At 41.0% G+C, this 20,573-nt stretch overlaps 2 protein-coding genes across 2 annotated transcripts; one reads left to right on the forward strand and one right to left on the reverse strand.

Moving 5' to 3' along the window:
- Positions 1-2,877: 2,877 nt before the first annotated feature.
- LOC147005276 (PRAME family member 8-like) lies at positions 2,878-5,525 on the reverse strand. The gene is made up of 3 exons (XM_085836281.1): positions 5,239-5,525; positions 4,208-4,798; positions 2,878-3,445 (listed from the first exon to the last, which is right to left on the reverse strand). Exons 1-3 carry the CDS (start codon positions 5,523-5,525, stop codon positions 2,878-2,880), a joined length of 1,446 nt encoding a protein of 481 aa, XP_085692407.1.
- Positions 5,526-11,229: 5,704 nt separating this feature from the next.
- LOC147005277 (PRAME family member 8-like) lies at positions 11,230-13,974 on the forward strand. Its single transcript, XM_085836282.1, has 3 exons — positions 11,230-11,537; positions 11,989-12,579; positions 13,407-13,974. The coding sequence occupies exons 1-3, from the start codon at positions 11,251-11,253 to the stop codon at positions 13,972-13,974; spliced, it is 1,446 nt and encodes a 481-aa protein (XP_085692408.1). The 5' UTR covers positions 11,230-11,250.
- Positions 13,975-20,573: the final 6,599 nt, after the last annotated feature.

The raw sequence follows: 20,573 nt of genomic DNA on the forward strand, positions 1-20,573 counted from the left end.
TCTGTTGTTCTGTCTCCCTTTTCCTTTTTATTACTGGATATTTTCTTTATTTCCATGTCAAATGTTATCCCAGTTCCTGATTTCCCCTCTGAAAAACACCCTCCCACTTCCTGTCGTAGTTTCCCCTTGCTAAGTCTGTGGCTGTCTTCCTTTTCTTTTCTGATTTTATTAATTTGGATTCTTACTCTGTGCCCTTTACTTAGTTTGGCTAAGGGTTTATCCATTTTAGTGCTTTTACTCAAAGAATCAGCTCTTGGTTTTGTTGATTCTTCATATGATTCTCTTTGGTTTTTGTTTGTTTGTTTGTTTGTTTTTGTCTCCGATATTTTCTATATTTACATTTCAAATGTTTTTCCCTTTCCATGTCTCCCTTTTGCAATCCCCCTTTCACATCCCCCTCCCTCTGCCCCTGTGAAGGTGATTCCCCAACCACTCAGAACATGGGGGCTCTGGGTCAATATCTTACAGATGATATGCCCTGATCTACTTTCCATACTTATTTCTTTATTTTTGAGTCATCTGATGTAGACTAACCTAGCCTGCAGGCAATTATGAAGCTGAGGCTAGCCTGAATACTTACCCTGATGCTACCACCCCTGCATCCTGAGAGTGGAGCTTGGACCACCACAGCCAGCAGTGAAAACAGTTTCTGTGGAACTGAATACACTTGTTCTATATTAAGGAGAAATTGGAGAGTATTGCCCTCTTGCCTTCACATGGAAAGAAGTGGGAGGAGTATCAGGAGTACACAGCTGTTTTACTGCAGATGCAGCTCATACATGACAGCCTGTCTCAACAGCAACAAAGAGCCCCAAAGAAGCTAGTAGAGAGAATGATTTTCTGAATGAGGTTATGTTCTGGTCTCTTGGTCACTAAGTGCTCTGCTTACCTGGTTCAGTGTGTCCATCCCTTGACCAAATGGACAAGAACACATTACAGATCTTCCGGCAGTCTCAAAGACTAGCATGTGGGCTAAGGTGACACTGAATATTTTTCTTTTCTCATATAAAGATATTTGTGACATTGGTTTAAAATGATGTATACTGGCATGAGAAATGAGAGAGGAGATTTGTAAATTTGACAAAACCTGATCTGAAGAATAAGTGGCCACCAGATAAAAAAAATCTCCAAGGGACTGCACATCCTCTTAAGTAGACAGAATTATCAGCCAGAAAAGGCTACGAAGTAAGACCCTCTGGAAGTAAATCAGAAATGAAAAACTAAATGAGTTGATCAAAGTCAACCTGAGATGTACCTCAGTGGTTTGATGCTTGCTTGGCATGTATAATGTCTTGGGACTCCATCTCATATAGTGTGAAAAAATTTGAAATTTTCAAACTTGATGGCTCAGCTCAGTGACTAATTACCACCATAGCTCAAGTCTAGTTACTGGTCTTTCTCTTTCCAGACTGTGTAAGCTAAGGATGTGAGGAATTGCTATAGGTAAAGTACTTGGAGGTATACAGTCAAGAGTTTATTTCACATACAGAGAATATTTGGAATTACCTTTAAATTTTCATTCTCAATACTTTCTTGTTTTCATTTGTTTAGTGTGTGTTTATGTGTGTGTGTGTGTGTGTGTGTGTGTGTGTGTGTGTGTGTGTGTGAATGTATGTGTATATTGTAGATTCTTTAGACAGATACCCAGTATGTAGTACTGTTGAGCAATACTAAGGGTCCCAACCACTGTCTTGAAAAGGACTGACAGGAAAATAGACAGAAAGATAGATATTGGTCTAGGATGAAGTCATAGTATTCTTTCAAACATCCAAGGTGCAGGCCTCAAACCAGAGCCCAGAACAAACTGGGCTACTACTCCCCAATTAAGCTCAATGAAAACACCTGAAGCTTCGCACATTCTCTTCACACTGTGGTGGAGGGGAAATACCATTGGAGGCACACAAAACTCAGGCAACTGCTACTGACCAATGTCATTTATTCAATTACTTCATTTTTCTGAAGTCTTTGTGAAATTGTGTGATTTTTGTCTAAGATGTTCTCAATTTTGTGTATACTCAGATTTATTTTACATAATGTGCATGTAAATGCCAGGATCCACAGATGTCTGAAGAAATGGGACTAACACCTGAAGCGTGAGTTGCATCTGCAGTTCTGAAAACAAATTTTGCCCTCTTCTAAAGCAACATGTACTATTAAAACATGATCCATTGCCCTTTGGGGCTCCTGAGCTTTTGTTTGTTGATTTGTTTGTTTTTCTGAAGAGCATGAAAGGAATTTTCTGTGAGCAAACTTCCAGCAGGTTCACAGGTTCCAAGCAACAAGGCCTGTGAAGTTGAGAGGCAGACAGGGAGACAGGGTGAGGGAAAGAAAGAAAGAAGGAGTGTAAGAGACATGGAGATTGTATTTATGACTTCTTTTTTACCACCAGCCAATCAAGATATCCATATGTGAACCACCTTAGCTGATAACTTTATCCACCTACCCAAGATTTTGAATCATGATATGTCTGGCATCCATGTGTTCATTTTGACTCTCAACAGAGGGCAGTTGCTACAGAATGCTTAAAATTAGATACTTTATTCTACTCAGACAACAGGAATAACATCTAAAGAACCCATGTTCTATGCATTCACTTAATAGTACAGTGAAGAACAAAAAGTTTACAAGTCCATGAAAAAGGATCTAGTTAATCTTTCCCGGCAGAGTCCACTCAAGCCACCCAAGTTGTCTTTATCACTGCACAGTCCATTTCTCTGTTCCCCAGGTCAAGCTCAGCCTCCAAGATCCCAGTTATTGTTCATCCTTTTCTTTCCAAGCATCTGTACACTGCCTGAAGTCACAGTCTCTGAGCAACCGACATCAGAGATGTGTCCCAAACTTGTCATTTATTCACATGCAGAAGTTCTGTATCCATGTTCACCTCCAGCAAAAACAAAGTCTGAGTCCCTGGCCATAGACACAGCGCTCGCCACATTTGTGGCATTTACGTGTAGCAAAAGAGAGGCTCTTGGGCTGCCTTATTGCTGTCAGTGTATCCATGAGATCCTGACAGAGCTGGGCGAATCTTTCTACAGAGACATGGCCCAACTCATTATAGCACTCCAGAGGGGCAGGGTATTGTTCCACATTCATCTTGCTCCAGCTGGCTGTGTGCTGTAAAAGGTCCTTCAGGATGGGCATGGAGAAGTCATTGTTGTACAAGTTGATCTTGGTGAGCTGAGAGCATTGTATGAGGGAAGGTAGGAGTGCATTGAGCTGGGAGTCCTTCATCCTACATCCCTGCAAATTCAGAGTCTCAAGAGTGTTCATTACTTTCTCTAAGAGACCTCTCAGAGGCATCACATCCAAAACCTGTAAGACCACACCTTTCATCTCCAGATGTTTTAGCTGAAAGAGACTCTGACAGTAAGAGAAGGAATCCAAGTCTAACTGTGAAATTTGGTAGTGAGTGATGGAGAGGGACTCCAAGGATGTCATCAGGCACCTAGGGATAAATGAGACCAGATGGTTAGTTCAGGCAAATGGTAATGAAGAGCATGGAGTGGGGTTTACACAGTCATAGAAGTGACCAGGTGACCAAGTTCAGTGTGACCAAATGACCATAGATATTATCTGAGATGCTTCCTTTTGAAATCAGCTTAGTCAAGTCAAACCCACACAAAATCAGCGGACTTCAGTCTCAAGCAGAAAACCAGTTTAGCCCCTAAGACACATAGAGGAATTTCCATAGCAAGAGAGTCCTGACAGGATCTAGGGATATTACATGTGGGCTCATTCAAAGCTGCATTTAATCGCAGCATCTGAACTGTCACACTTGCTATCCCTTACAGTTCCATACAATCCCTCACGTCCCTTGTACTCCACAGTACTGGGGCTCAAAACCCTTCACTCATGGGAAAGTAGGGGAAGATAGTAGGCTGTTCCCACAGATCTTAGCACAGAGCTCACCTCCTCACTTTGATGATCTCCCCCATCTCCTAAATACATCCTCACCCCCCTGTTGGCCGTGATTCCAAGAAGAATTACAGTCCCTTCTGACCTGATCTGAGCTACTCCTTACCTCCCTTCAGTCTTCTGCTTCAGGAGTAATTATTTGAGTCTTTGAATCTCACATAACATCCATATTCTAAAGGGTCCCTAAAATTTGTTCCAGGTGGCTAACTGTCAGGCTGGGAACACGAATAATCCTTTAAATGGACAAGAAAAAACGCTCGGCTAGGTAACCCAGCTCTCCCTCCTTGCTTACCTGAAGACCTGATTCATATGGTCTATGAGAAAGTGGACACCACACATGGAGAGATGCTGGAGACAATTGAATTTGGAGAAGATAGAAATGAACTCCTTGACACACATGTCTTCTCTGTCTCCTGTTCTATTGGAAATCTTGAAGACGTTCTTATAGAGGGGTGCCAGGAGAAGTTTGCGAAGATTTCTCATCTGCCCGAAGCAGGGAGCAAAACGGGCCAGATTGAACACATTCCACTCAGTGTTCAGTTCCAATTCCTCTATGTGCTCTGGATGAAAGACGTTCAAAATCTCTAAGACAAAGTTCACGGGCATAGCCCAGATCTTCATGTTTATACAGCACAAATGTAGGGAGTCCTTTCTCTGCTGGGCCCACTTCAAGAAGTATGCTTGTGACTCATCCTGGCGGGGCCTGAGGCACAGGTCAGCTACCACCTTCAGCTGCCTCCTCCGTGCATATCTTGGAAGGACTTTCACTACCGTAGGCTTCTCATCCAAGGGCTCTGAAGAACAGCTACCATCCTCTGCACCAACCCATATGTCCCAGAAGGCATGGTGCACATTCCTCAGGTCCAGAACCTGAAGTTTTCCCCTGCTTGGAGTGAAACATGTCAAATATCAGCAGACATGACTACAGTCAGTCAGCTTTGAGTACCTGACTCTAAACTCAAGTCTCGCCCATCTTGTTATGGTGTAATTACTTTAAACAGAGTGCAATGTGCACACAAGCATGCTACAGAATCTTTCCCTGAGCTGCATGTGTAGACCTGACCACTTTCCTTCCACTAAGTTACTCTTTATTTCTCCTTAGTCCCAGTAATAGTGGTTGTGGGAAACCAGGGATAGGCTCATTCTAGAGATTACATATAGTAAGCTGTAATCCACTGACAACTGTCCTTAATCCAAGAAGACAATAGCTTCAAGGTTCCTGCACCACTGCTTGATGATCCCATCAGAAGCCATTCTCCCTGACCCCACAATCTCTACTGTGTACCCAATTGCTCCCTTATAGACGACATGATTATTACTCACCTGGGGTGAGATTCTCTTGTCAGTAGCATGTCTATTCCATCTAGCACAGCCTGCAACGTCTCCAGGTTAGGTGAATTCATCAAAGCCCCCACAGGGAGACAGGGAAAAGTCCAGGCAGCCACCATTGCCTTTATGAGCTTCTTAAGTCTGCAGGCGAAGGCCTCCTTGAACAGTGCTGGGAAGAGCAGAAAAGGCACCTCCTCCAGAGAGGACAAGGCCAAAGCCTCATCTCTCAGCAGAGCCTGCAATGCCAGCTTCTGGAGTGTGGACAGAGTCTGAACACTCATCCTCTTTGGTCTCCAGTCAGAAGGCTCCTTGGGAAGGATTCAGAAAAAAATATACTTTCAAGACAAAGTGTTTAAAACTTCCTCACCATTACATCAACCACTAAGCTTCAGAGTTACTACTCTGAGAGTGACAGAGAAATCATTTAACCTCTTCAACATAAACTGGTGGTGGAAAGGCAGACTCCCAAAACCAGGGTCATTCTATCAAACAAATGAGCACATAATTTTCAAATCAAAATCCTTTTTGTATGACCCTTTCACAAAAACAGTCTTAAAAAAAAAAATCAGAAATCAAACAAAACCAACCAACCAACCAACCAACCAACCAACCAACCAACCAACCAACCAACCAAACATAAATCCTTGTGATGCGGAGCAATATTAATTCCCAGTAAGCAGAATGACTTCAGTGCATTTCTACAATTTTTAGGGTTTCTTGTGTCTGGGAAAAAGATCATGTACACAGAGCAAAGCTATGTGGAAAAGATGAAAAGCAAAGTCTAACGCAATACATATGCATAACTCACAAGTATCACTCCAACAAATGGGTATTGAAGGAGATCAAACATACATGGAACACATGTCTACCATATGAGCCAGCTTCTCTCTCTCTCTCTCTCTCTCTCTCTCTCTCTCTGTGTGTGTGTCTCTGTCTCTGTCTCTGTCTCTCTCTCTCTCTCACACACACAAACACACACACACACACACAAATTCAGTGAAGGGGAATCATGAGGAACAGGTTAGTCAGAATGATCTGATTTCCAGGTTCCCAGGAGCCACATGGCCAGTTCTAAGAGAGTTTGATCAAGATACAGAATCCTTGTCTCCAAAGATTATATGAAGCACACTAGTGAACTATGCAAGCTATCATGGAAATATATCGGTGATGAGGCTAAAAATTCATTTGGAATGAAATTCAAGGTCTTCAACCTGTTCCTCTAAAGGAGTCTAAACTTCTCTACATCAAACTGCATTCCTCCAGGAAACACCAGTACATACCAGTTGAGCACTGCAGATAGGTCTCCAAGTTCCAGTTGCACCAGACAGTTATCCAGGCTGCAGGTCACTGAATGTGTGCTCTGGATCCACTGGTGCCTTTATATACCTCTGTGCTCACCCCTCCCTATTGTAGCCACACCCTCCAATCCCAAACTGGAATTGGATTTCCTGGTTTAATCTCCACCTTTCAAATTCCAGATTACAGATCTAATCATTTCATCGGTTGAATCAGAAGGACTTGTGTTCCCATACTCTCCACTCTTCCTCATCCCCAGACCCCCCCCAAAAAAACTTTTATGGAAAAATATGAACATTCCACTTGTTAAATAACCATACAACATCAAGTTTGGTGATTTGTTCTTTCATTTACTTAAGGCTTACTTAGTTTGCAATTTGTTCCAGGGATCTTGTCATGCTGAGAAGCCAAGGGTGTTTTAGAAGTCTAATTCTAGAAATTCTCCTGCCTCAGGATCCTTCTTATTGATAGGATTACTGTTATGAATAAACACATCTGGTTGGATTTTATTCTTGGGACCAGAGTCATTTCCAGTTTTCATCAGCTAAGGGTTTAATCTGTTGTTGATCAGAGACATAGCATAATTCAACGTTATTCTTCTTTGCTGGATTTGGGACAGAATACAGAGTCAGAGTTAGGAATATGTACTGGAGCTCAAGGGCTGAAGTGGATGCTCTGTCAGTAAACTGTAGCAGCAGTCACTCAAAAGTTAGGGTAGGAGCAAGGCTTGATTCCATTACTATACTAGCCAAGGTGTTGTGTGTGCACTCAGTTCATAAGGAGCTACCTGGCATTCAGGGATTCCACTCTAAAACTCTCTTTGCAATAGACAAGATGGGGCATGCTTGTAAGCTCAAAATTGGAAGTGGGAGGTAGGAGGCTAGTTTTAATGTCATCTTCAGCCAAATTGTAAGCTGAAGTATAGTCTGATCCCTACAAGACCTGCTTTCTAAATACATAAAGGCAAACATGAAAAGGAAGGTGTGAGGGAGATGGTGCCCTTGGCTGCTCAGGAAACTTAGAGTATGACAAGTAGGATCAGCCCAACAACATTCGTCAGGGCTATGAGATGTGATGTGGGTCGTGGGCTGGAGACTTGGCTTAGAAAGAAGGAACACCTGTCAACCTTCTATCCCTATCATCTACATGGTGGCTTGAAATGATCTCTGACTCCAGTTCTAGCAAATGTTAAACTGCCTTCTGACCTTCTAGGGTAGCAGGCATGTGAGGGCTCCCCATTCTTAGTTGTAGGCAATACACCCCTACACATAGAACAAATCTTACTAAAACAATACATCTATACTGGAAATGGTGGCATACACATTTTTCCCTCCCCCCAGGAGTCAAAGTTTGACTGATTCAGGGAGTTCAGAACTACCCTTATCTAAATAACTAATTCCCAACCAGTGAAACCTATAGAGTGAGTATCTTTCATAAAATTGAACCAGAGCTGGGCAGGGTGGCACAGGACATTAATCCCAGGACTACAGTCAGAGGCAGGAACATCTTTGATTTCAAGGCCAGACTGTTCCTCAGAGTGGCTTACGGGACATTTAGGGCCCTTAAACAAAGACACCCTGTCTCAAAACAATAAAACAAAAACAGAAGCAAGGTGAAATTTCCCAGACGGTGCAGTTACAGACTTAAAACCCAGGATTAGGGAGGTAGAAGCAGGAGAAGCTCTGAGGTCAAGGTTAGTCTGGTCTACAACGTGAGTTCAGGAAGAACCAGAGATGGGTAACCTGACCAACCCTGTCAAAAATAAATCCAACAAACAAAGAGAGAAACAAAACCAAATACATCTGGTCAATTAGTCTCCCGTTAAGAGGGAGATTTGTACGGGGCTTGGTGGCACACACCTCTAATCCCAGCACTGGGGAGGCAGAGGCAGGCGGATTTCTGAGTTCAAGGCCAGCCTGGTGTACAAAGTGAGTTCCAGGACAGCCAGAGCTATAAAGAGAAACCCTCTCTCGAAAAAAAAAAAAAAAAAAAAAAAAAAGAGTAAGATTTGCATCCACAGGAAATTCCCATTTAACTCCAGGCAGTGGTGGCACACACCTTTAATCCCAGCACTGGGGAGGCAGAGGCAGGCGGATTTCTGATTTCAAGGCTAGCCTGGTCTAGAGAGTGAGTTCCAGGACAGCCAGGCCTACACAGAGAAACCCTGTCTTGAACACCCCCCCCAAAAAAAAAAGGGAAAAGAAATTTCCATTTAACAAGGTTAGTGTTTCCTTTGCAACACTTTATGGATTGGGGACAGCTTCTGGGTTAGGAATGGGAGCTTCTCTCAATACTGTTATGTGGTACGAATTTGTGCATTCCCTTTGCCTGCTGCTTCAAGGTCTCTTAATTCATATGTGCATCAGTTCTGCTGTGTTTTAGAAGGCCTGGTATCTGCAGAGGAAGTAAAGCTGCTATGAACATAGTCAAACAAGTGTCTTTTTGGTATTGTGGGTCCTTTCATTGTTGTTTGTTGCATTTTGTTTAATTGGATGTTTTGTTGGTTTTTTTCCTTTTTCCTTTTTTTTTTTTTGATTATTTAATTACATTTTAATTGTTGTTCTCTTTCCCAGTATTCCCTTTGCAAGCACACCTACCATCTTCTATCCACTTGGATTTGAAGACAATTGTGGGTCCTCAGTGGTAAAGCTGGCTCTAGAAGGTAGATTGAATCTCAAATTTTTGAGAAACTGTCAGATTTATCTTTCAAGTGGTTGTGCAAGTTTTCACTCTCCCCAAAAATAGATATGTGTTCTCCTTGTTCTATAACCTCCCCATATGAGCTGTCCAATGAGGTTGAGAGCTCTGATTCAATATCTGAAAAGGCTGCATGTTACAAATAGAATTAAAAGGGTAGAGTTTAACCATCTAATCCAATTCCAGTTTGGGATTGCAGGGTGTGGCAACAAAAGGGAGGGGTGAGCAAAGAGGTATATAAAGGCTTCAGTGGAGCCAGAGAACACACTCAGAGAACTGCAGCCTGAATAAGTGCCTTGTTTGGCCAGCACTGAGAGACCTATCGACAGTGTTCAGAAGTAGTAGGTAATGATATTCCCTTGGGTCATGCGGTTTGATGTAGAGATATTTAGACTCCAAGATATGACCAAAAAATGTTAATTTCTATCTTCTTAGAGGAACACATTATACACCTGGGATTTAACTCTGAATGAAGTTTTAGCTTCATCCCAAATGTATATGTTAACCAGTTGATTTCATTATTATGGTTGATTTTTTTTTAAAGAATGTCTTTCTATTTTGTTTAAGCTCTCCTAGAAATGGTCATGTGGCATTGGGTAGGCTGAAAAGAAAGAACCTCCTTACTCATAAGGCTCCTCAGTGCTAAGATTAGTAGTGTGTTCCCTTATATTTCCACTCACTCAAATGTTTGTGCTTGTTTTTGTGAGTCACTGGCTCACCTGGAGACCTGGGGACCATGTAACTTTGAACACCTTTAACTCACAATCGCTGGAATTACACTTGGAGTACCTACTCAATGTCTTACCTTAGGCTTTGCCTTACATCGCTTTCACATAGCTTTGATTTTTTGATATGGTCTTCATTAGGGACCCAGGAAACCATGAATATTATAGAAACCCATTGCCATCATCATGCTTAGTAGATCAATATTGACTTTTTGTGTTTATAGTTTTTTGATTGTTGTTTGTTGCATTTTGTTTAGTTGGACGTTTTGTTGTTTTTTTTTCCTTTTTCCTTTTTTTGTTGATTATTTAATTACATTTGAATTGTTGTTCTCTTTTCCAGTATTCCCTTTGCAAGCACACCTACCATCCTCTATCCACTTGGATTTGAATACAATAATCCCTTACACCCAAACCCAGTCCCCAATCACCCCTCTAGCATCCCCATTCCCAGGGGGGCAACAAGCCTCCACAGGTGCACACTTTGGATGGTGGTTCATCCATCAGAGCTCTGAGGGGTCAAGTTAGTGGATAATGTTTTTCTTCCTATGGGGTTTCAATCTCCTTCACCTCTTCTGTTCTTCCCTAAGCCTTCCATTGGGTTCCCCTGGCTCAGTCCAATGGTTGCCTGTAAGTGTCTGCAATTGTCTTACATGCTGGCACAGCCTCTCAGAGAACAGCCATACCAGGCTCATGTCTGTAAGCACATCTTGACATCAGCTATAATGTCAGGGATTGGTGTCTGCTGATGGGATGGATCCCAGGGTAGGTAGTCTCTGGATGATCTTTGCTTCAATCTCTGATTCATTTTTTTGTCCATGTTTTCATTTAGATAGGAACAATTCTAGGTTAAAAATATTGAGATGTGTGACTGTGTCCTTCCCTCACCTGGAGAACCTTTCCTATGCACTGGGGCTGCTCTCTTAAGGTTCTATCTCCCTTGTGCTTCACATTTTGGATTGGACCATCCACATAAAGTCCTCAGAGTCTTGTCATTCAATATTTTTTCATGCTTTCTTTTTTTAAAGAGTGTCACAAACAAAATTTTTGATCCAAAAATTATATACCCATTTGGGTGATAGAGAAGCTACCATGATGCCAGTGTGAAGGACTGTCTTTCCATCACCAGTTTAGGATGAAGAGGTAAATTGATGTCTCTATCATTGCTTGAACAGTAACTCACAGGCTTAGTGGTTAATGTGATGGTGAGGAAGTTTTATAAACTTTGTCTTAAATGTATATGCATTTCAACTCCTTCCACAGGATCCTTCTGATTGGAGACCTTTAGAAGATGAGTGTTCATACCCCACCCACACTCCAGAAGCTGGTAATTCAAATTTTGGTGAAAGAGGAGGCTCTAGGCATGTCTGATCTGGAGGAGATGGCCCATGGACTCTTCCCAGCACTGTTCAAGGAGGCCTTTGATGGCAGACATATCAAGCTCATAAAGGCATTGGTGATAGCCTGGCCTTTCCGCTGTCTACCTGTGGGGGCATTGATGAAGACTCCTGACCTGGATACATTGCAAGCTGTGCTAGATGGAGTAGACATTCATCTAACAAGAGGGTTTCACTCCAGGTAAGCAATTTCCAAGTACTATAGAAGGGAGCAGAAGGAGTACACATTAGACATTGTCAGGGAGATTAGCTTTGTCATAAATTGATCAGATGCTTCTGATGGCATCATCAGGCAGGGATACAGCATTCTTGACAAGTACTTGTACCTAGAACAGTTGGCTATGGACTATATTTGAATATGGACTAGAGTAAATGTGGCCACACAGTAGAATGAGCCTATCCCTGACATCCCCACAAGAACTAATAAGTAAGGAGAAATAAAGTGTACCTTACTGAAAGAAAAGTACTCATGTGTACAGAAGCACAGGAAAGCTTCTCTAGCATGCCTGAGTCCAACTTAGATATCAGATCCTGAAAAAAACATACACACTAGTAGGGAAGAGAGCCGAGTTTAGACATAGGTAGTAAAAGCTAATTCAGGGTCGGTCATCATTCTTATGTTTCACCTACAGGAGGAAAAAACTACAGTTTCTCGACCTGCGAAATGTGCACCATAACTTCTGGAATATATGCAGTGATTCAGAGGACAATGACTGTTCAGCAGAGATCTCGAATGAAAAGCAAGCCGTGGAGGTCCATCCCAGATATGCACTTAGGCAGCGTCTGAAGGTCATAGTTGACCTGTGCATCAGGTCCTGCCTTGATGAGGCACAAGCATGGTTCTTTAAGTGGGCCCAGGAGAGAAAGGGCTCCCTATATTTCTGCTGTACAAAGATGAAGATCTGGGCTCTGCCAGTAAAAGCTCTCAGACAGATCTTCAATATTTTTGATCCAGAGCACATCCTGGAGTTAGAACTAAATACTGAATGGACTCTGTTAGAGTTGGCACATTTTGCCCCCTATTTAGGGCAGATGAGAAATCTTCACAAAGTCTTCCTGGCACCCCTTCACAAGACCACCTTCACTATTATCAGTAGAACAAGAGATGGAGAAGCCAAGTGTATTAACAAGTTTATTTCTCAGTTCTCCAAATTCAACTGTCTCCAGCATCTCTTCATGTTCTACATCTATTTTCTCAGAGACCAGATGAATCAGGTCCTAAGGTAAGCAAGAATAGACAGTTGGATCAGCTACCAAAGCAAATCTGTCTATCTTATCTAAAAGATTAGTGGTACATGATGCCAGTCAATCACTAGGAAAAAACATTTAGAGATTCATAAGACTCTGAACGTTGTCTCTTGTTTCCATGTTCACTAAGATATACAAGGGAAATTTTACAAGTTACATCAGTATCTGAAATGAGCACTCATGATATAGAGAAGTGATTTGGTTTAAAGAGTAGGTCAGAACTAGTAAGAATAGGATGTCATTCTTTCTGGAATCAAACCCACATAATCAAATGGAAAGGGAAGAGAAAGGGGAGTCTATAGTGAGGAGTCAGGGTATTCACCAGCACAGTGTGAACTTGAGTTATATGTTCAGAACTAGAAGAGTAGCCTTCTATCTTTCCCCAGTCACCATGAGTAAAATATTTTGAGCCCAAGTTGTGCTAAGTGCATGGCTCAGTAGGATGAGCCTGGGCTGTAATGAGAGCAAGTATGACTGCAGAGAGAATGATAAAATGCAGATTCAGTGAGCCCACAGCAAATATTGAGATACTGTCAGAATTTTATTGGGACGGAGTTTCTTCTGTGTGCTTTTTGGGATTAGAGGACAAACTGGTTTTTCAGATTTAGAGTAAGGCTTTGAGATAAATTGTGAGGTTGACATGACTGAGCAGTATCCTAAACTAAGCATCATAGGTGATGTCCTTGACCATTTAGTCAAACTGACACTAGGGCACTTGGTTCCTTCTACAACTTTGTATATCCCAGTCAAACCTCTACAAGACTATGTGCTAGAAATAACCATCTGTCTACCTTATCCCTAGGTGCCTGATGACACCCTTGAAGACCCTCTCTATTACTTACTCCCTGATTTCACAGAGAGATTTGGATTCCTTCAACTGTAGTCAGAGCCTCCTTCAGCTAAAACATCTGGAGTTGAGAGGGGTAAACTTACTTGATTTAGATCTTCTGCCTCTGAGTGGTCTCCTCATGAAAGTGGTAAGCACTCTTGAGACTCTGGACTTTCAGGGATGTAGAATGATGGACTCCCAGCTCAGTGTCCTCCTACCTGCATTCAAACAATTCTCTCAGATCTCCAATGTCAACTTCTACAGCAATGACTTTTCCATGTCCATCCTGAAGGACCTTTTGCGGCACACAGCCAACTGGTGCAAGATGAATGTGGAACAATACCCTGCCCCTCTCGAATGCTATGATGAGTTGGGTCATGTCTCTATAGAAATATTTGCCCAACTTTGTCAGGATCTCATGGATACACTGAGGGCAATAAGGCAGACCAAGAACAGCTCCTTTGCTACAGATATCTGCCATACATGTGGGGAGCGCCAGGTCTTTGGCCAAGTGTCCAGACTTTGTCATTGCTGGCAGTAAATTGGAAAAGTTCTGGATTCAAATGAACAATAGGCTTGGGACACATCTCTCACCAGGGAACTCAGAGCCTGTGGCTTCTGACACTGCTCAGATAGTTAGAAACTAAAGGATGTTCATTGACTGGTATCTTGGAAATGGAGCTTGACATGGGAACAGTTGGATAGACTGTGGGAACAGGGGCCTAGTAGAGTCAGAAACACAGCTTGGCATTGTTACATGTCTTCTCCCTGGACAGACTAACTAGTCTGGATGCCTATAAACCTGGATACCTATAAACCTGGATGTTCTCTCAGTATGGTCTATAACTGTTACCAACATCACTACCAGGTTCAGGGTCAGGAAGATTCAATGGGAGGAGAAATGGAAAGACACTGGTATTTCATGATTGAAGCAAAGGTATTGGTAAAATTAATATGTTCCATTAAAATGATAGTTTCTTGACACTTCTTTCCCTTGTCCTTTGCCTGGACTACATGTACAACACACCTGTGTGGCTGAACAGTTACGTGCACAAAACATTTAAACTAATGTGAGTAACACAGGCACACCTACTAAGTAGGAGAATTAAAAGGATCACAGATAATTAACATCTAGTACATTCAGACCACAAGGCACCTTGGAACCATTAGGCATGCCTAAAGTGAAGAAGACAACATAGTGCAAAGTAAACAGGATTTCCAGTCTGGCGCTGTAATCTTGACCTTTTTGTAAAGCTTTAAAGAGTTGACTAATGGAACCACTATATTCATCTGTTATGCCACATGTCCCTAAAGCCTTATTCCAATTCCTTTTTCCAACAAAACTTTATGAAGTACCCATATTTAATTAAAGATATCCAGTGAAATGCAGGTCCAAATGAAGAGACGAAGTTCAAAAACAGACAACCCGCAATCTCATTTTTAGGATAGCCACTTTAAGGCCTAGTTTCACATCTGTTAAAAATTCTCTGTTGACCTCTGTACCCAATTTTTATTATTTTATTTTATTTTTATTAGATATTTTCTTCATTTACATTTCAAGTCCACCATACCCTCCCCCACACACACTCCCCTACCCACCCACTCCCACTTCTTGGCCCTGGAATTCCCCTGTACTGAGCCATATAAAGTTTGCACTGTACCCAATTTTTAAATGGGGTATTTGGTTTGTAGATATCTGGTTCCTTGAGATATTTATTTTGTTTGGATATCAGCACTCTCAGAAATGAAAAGTTGGTAAACATATGTTTTTTTCATTCTAAAGGCTGCTGTTTTGACATACTAATGCTGTCCATTGTCATCCAAAGGACTTTCTGTTTAATGCGGTCCCTTTTATTAATTGTTGAACTGAGTGACTGAGCCATGGGTGTTCAGGAAGTCATCACCTTTTCCAATCTGTTCAAGAGCCCTGACATTACTAATGATATTCTGGAGACAGGAGCATAGCACAACTGTCCTTGGAGAGGAATCACACTGCCATAGATAGAAATACATACAGAGACCCCAGTCAAACAGAGTTCAGGAAATTTTGTAGAGAGGGGGAGGAAGGATTGAAGGTGCCAGAGAGGTCAAAGACACGACAAAAAAAAAAAAAAAAAAAAAAAAAAAAAAAAAAAAAAAAAAAAAAAACCCTACAGAACTAACCTACACAGTTGGGATTACTGAGATTGAACTACCAACCAGAGAACTTTCCTGAGACAGACCTAGGCCCCTTATGCATATTTAACAGTTCTGAAGCTTGGCCTTCATCTGGCAATGAAAGGACAGTACAAGGGGCTGTTACTGACTGCTGCCTAACTTTTGATCGCTTTCCCTTACTTTGGCAGCATTGTCAACCTTAATTGAAAAAGATAAACTTTGATAAGCTAATATTTATCCATGGAAGGTCTCTCCTTTTCTGAGGAGAATGGGAAGCAAGGTGTGGAAAAGGATAGGGAGTGATTGAGAAGAGTGGAAGTGACTGAGGATATGCTATGAACTGTAAACTAATCACATGACACTTCTGCTAGGCTACTGTTCTTAAGCATAACGAAGTATCATCAAGAGTGTCAGAGTTTGGCTCTCTTCCATGAGGTAAGTTTCAAGTTTGTTCACTCTGGTTGGATACTCCTTCAATCTCTGCTACAGCTTTTAAATTTTATATCTTGTAGGCAGCGAAAATTTGAATGGAAGTTTTTGTGGGAAGGTTGGTGTCCCCCTACCTCCATTGGAAATCCTGATGGGCTACAGGAGATGGCCACTTCAGTCTTTATCTCCAGTTAGTAGGGTCTCAGCCAAGGTCACTCCCTTATCCTCCCAGCACCCTGCCCCAAACCAGGTCTCTGGCTTCTTCCTGAGATGCCCCCACATGGATGGCTTTTTCCTCTCCCAGTACTCTGGAGACAGCTCTTCCCACCACACTTGATCCCCAAAACTTTTCCTGTCCCTATACCCTCTCCCATACAGTTCCCACTAATCAAACACTATTGATACATTTTATTTCCCCTTTTGAGTGAGATTCAATCATCATCTTACTTTGGGCCCTACTGATTCTTAGCTTCTTTGGGTGTTTGGATTATAGTATAGTTATCCTGTACTCTATGGGTAATATTTACTTATCACTGAGTACACACTATGCAAGTCCTTTTGAGTCTGGGTTACCTCACTCACAATGATATTTTCCAGTTTTCCCCACTGGCCTGAAAATTATAAAACAGGCCTTATTTTTGATGGTTGATTGGTATTTCATGGCATAAAGATACAAGATTTTACTTATGCATTCTATGGGTGCTGAACAGGTGGGCTGCTTTCAGTTTCAGATTATTATGAATAAATGTGCTATGAATGTACTTTAGCAAGTGTCCATATGCTCTGGGGGAACATATTTTCAATATATTCCCAGGAGTGGTATATCAGGGTCTTGAAGTGAAATTATTTCTGAGAAATCCCCAGATTAATTTCCAAATCTGTTGTACAAGTTTGCACACTTCTCACAACAGTTGGATGGTATTCCTAGCTCCACATCCTCACTAGTTTGTGCTGTTACTTGAGTTTTGATCTTAGCCATGATGATGTGTATAGGATGAAATCTCGGGGTCCTTTCAGTTTGCATTTGACTAGGAATAGTAAATATTTCTTTTTTTAAATTTTAATTACTTTTTATTCAAAACTGCACTGAATGCTAAAATGTCCACCTTTACAATAAACAAATACAGTAATGATAACTCACAGTAAAACAAAACATACTTCTGATAGCCATTATTTTTCTGTTTGGGACAGTTTAAAGTTTTTGTTTTTTTTTTCTTTTGTGTCACAAAAACAGGAATGTACCTATAGAAAGGCTCAAAATAGGCCATCTTTAAAAACAAAACGGCAATGATTCACAAAAGACTATGAATAGAACATGTAACTAGCTGATACAAATCTAATAGGATTTGTTAAAATCAGTCACATCTAATAGCACATCTGAAGTGTTCTTGTATAAAATATCACGTGAAGAAAAGAATTTATAAATGTCTAAAAAAGTGGGTTTGTTCATAGACAATCTGACAAGTTACCATAAAAAGTGTTTCCTGAGACATAAGGAAATGCAACATTATTCTTCTTGAACCCTTCTTGTCCAATACTTTCCACTCAACAAAATAGCTGAGGATCTGAAACTGAGAAAATAGAATTGAGTACAAACAGCTTCTGAAACTTAATACTTTTTTCTTTTATTCTTTTCCTTTTTTTTGTTTTTGTTTTGTTTTTGTATCAGAGGGTTTTGCTGAACCGACTCTGCTGCTCAGATGTGAAACCTTCTGTATAGGAGTTTTTACTTCTTCAATCCTGTGCGTGAAGATGTCTACACAGGCAAACAATGTCCTCCCCATCTTGGCTTAATTTTAATCTTCCTATCAGCAGAGGCACCAGCCCTTGGAGACCAAAGGGACTAGTCTTGATGGGGATTTCCTCTCAACTTTTTATTGATATTCAGAGCTCTTGATGCAACATTCTAGAGCAAGCTCTGCAGGACCTGCTGTGCCCAGGGGATTGATAAAGGAAAAGCTCTATTTATTCTTTGTGATTTGACGCACAGATGAAAAACTTCACATACAATAACAGAAGTTGGTCGTTAATAATCACATCCTAGTCTCCCCACACTTCTGGAAGCAGATACCATCTTCAGTTTTCTAGCTTTTGTAGCTTTTAACACTGGAGTATCAGTGATGTCCAGGATCGGTTTAAAAGACCATCAAATTCATCCGTTTTCTACTGTCTCTTGGTCCCAAGTTTATCTGATTAGCTTCAGGCATTCTCTGCTATTGCTCATTGGGGTACTCTCAATTGTCCCCATGTTTTGTGGGCTGGTTGGGGGAAGGAGCTTGGGAAGGGTGTGCCACTGTGGGGAGGTTGTGAGTCACGGGGATGCCTCCAGGGATGATCCCTTCCATCGCTGGAGGAAACCCTCTTGGAGCCACACTTACAATGCGGGGTGGATACCTGTATGTGGCACCATTGAGCTCGGGGTTATCTATGCCTTGGCCCTGTGGATTATAGGGCAGCCCAGTAATATGTTTCACTTGCATTTGTTTGCAAAATTGGCTAAATTTAGAAGAAGTATACGCAGGACCATTATCTGTTTTTAGCACTAGGGGCTTGCCCCATGCAGCCCAAGCCTCTAAGCAGTGACATATGACATGAACTGCTTTTTCCCCTAACAAGGGTGAGGCATGTAGGACACCAGAACTCGTATCAATGGACACATGTACATATTGTAATTTCCCAAAAGCTGGGATATGCATAACGTCCATTTGCCAAACATCTAGGGTTTGCAATCCGCGAGAATTAACGCCCACGGAAGGTGCATTAATAAATTCTACACACCGACCACACTGTAGGACAATATCTCAAGCTTCTGTTCGTGTGAGTTTAAACTTTTTTTTCGTAATGTAGAAGCAGGGACATGATAAAGTTGATGAAAATTTTTAGCACTGTCTACAGAATTTTGTGATAGGAAAACCATATCTCTGGTGGCTGAATCAGCAATTGCATTTCCCTTAACCATAGGTCCAGGTAATGATGTATGTGCTCTAGTATGTTGAATATAAAAGGGATGCTCACGCATCAAAATACAATTTTGTATTTTCATCAAAATTTTAGATACAGGACTAGACTTCTTAAAATTTCCGGCAGTCTCTAATGCTAGTACAGCATTAACCACATAAACAGAATCAGAGATAATATTTATGAGCGTAAGAAATCTTTTAAAGACTTCTAAAACCACCAAACATTCTACCAATTGAGGGGCTCCTGGTGTAAATTGCAACCGTACAGCCTTTTCATTAATCATATAACTTCCAATTCCTGTTTTGGATCTATCTGTATAAATATCAATGGCTCCCTTTATAGGAGTATTAGCCGTTACCTTTGGAAATATCACTGGATGCAATAACAGAAAATGTAATAAAAGATGTTTAGGATAATGATTATCAATTAAACCAGAATAACTGCATCTAAGAATGAATGGCCCATTCATCTATAGTCACACACAATGTTTGCATTTGTGTGGCAATATAGGGAATAATTATGCTATCAGGCATTTTTCCAAAGTGAGTAATTGAACTTTTTATACCTTTGTGGGCCATATTTGCCACCATGGTGGGATAATGCTCTATAGTCTTATTAGGGGATATATGTGGATGTATCCATACTAAAGGACCATCTTGCCATAACACAGCAATTGGCAAATTTATGATTCGTAATATGCATAGGCGAAAAGGTTTTTGCTCATTTATACGATTTAGTTGTACTGTTTGGATCGCTTTTTCTACCTTCCTAAGAACATCAGAAGCCTCGGGTGTTAATTGTCTCAATGAGGTTATATGTGATTCTCCTTCTAAAATTTGAAATAAAGGCTTTAATTCTGAAGTAGGGATCCTTAAATAAGGTCGAATCCAATTTATATCTCCTAATAATTTTTGAAAATCATTTAATGTCTTTAGATGATCTTTTCTTATACTAATCTTTTGTGGGGTGACACTCCGTAAAGTAATAGTGGCCCTTAAAAATTGACTAACATTAGACTGCTGTACTTTTTCTGGTGCAATAATCAAGACATTATTTTTTAAAGTTTCATTAAGCAAGCCATAAGCTTGCTGTATACTTTCTTCTTTAGGTCTACAAATCACAATATCGTCCATATAATGTCAAATTTTTAAGGAGGGGAACCCATCTCTAACTGGTTGTAAAGCTTTTCCTACATATAATTGACATATGGTAGGGCTATTTGCCATTCCTTGGGGTAACACTTGCCATTGATACCTTTTATCAGGCTCCATATGATTAACAGAAGGTAGGGTAAATGCTAATCTAGGTTTATCTTTCTTATTTAATAGAATAGATAAGAAACCATCCTTAATATCTACTACTATAATTCTCCAATCCTTAGGTAGAGCTGAAAGTAGGGGGAGTCCTCTTTGTACAGGACCCATAACTTGCATTTGTGCATTAATGGCTCTGAGGTCATGTAACAATCTCCATTTACCTGACTTCTTTTCTACTACAAAAATAGGGGTATTCCAGGGTGACTGTGTGGGTTCCACATGCCCCAGGTCTGATTGTTCTTGTACTAACTCTTTAGCTGTTTTTAACTTCTCAGAG

The sequence above is a fragment of the Mus caroli genome, unplaced genomic scaffold (assembly GCF_978045245.1).
Source record: "Mus caroli unplaced genomic scaffold, Mus_caroli_1 scaffold_4, whole genome shotgun sequence".
Lineage (NCBI taxonomy): Eukaryota > Metazoa > Chordata > Mammalia > Rodentia > Muridae > Mus > Mus caroli.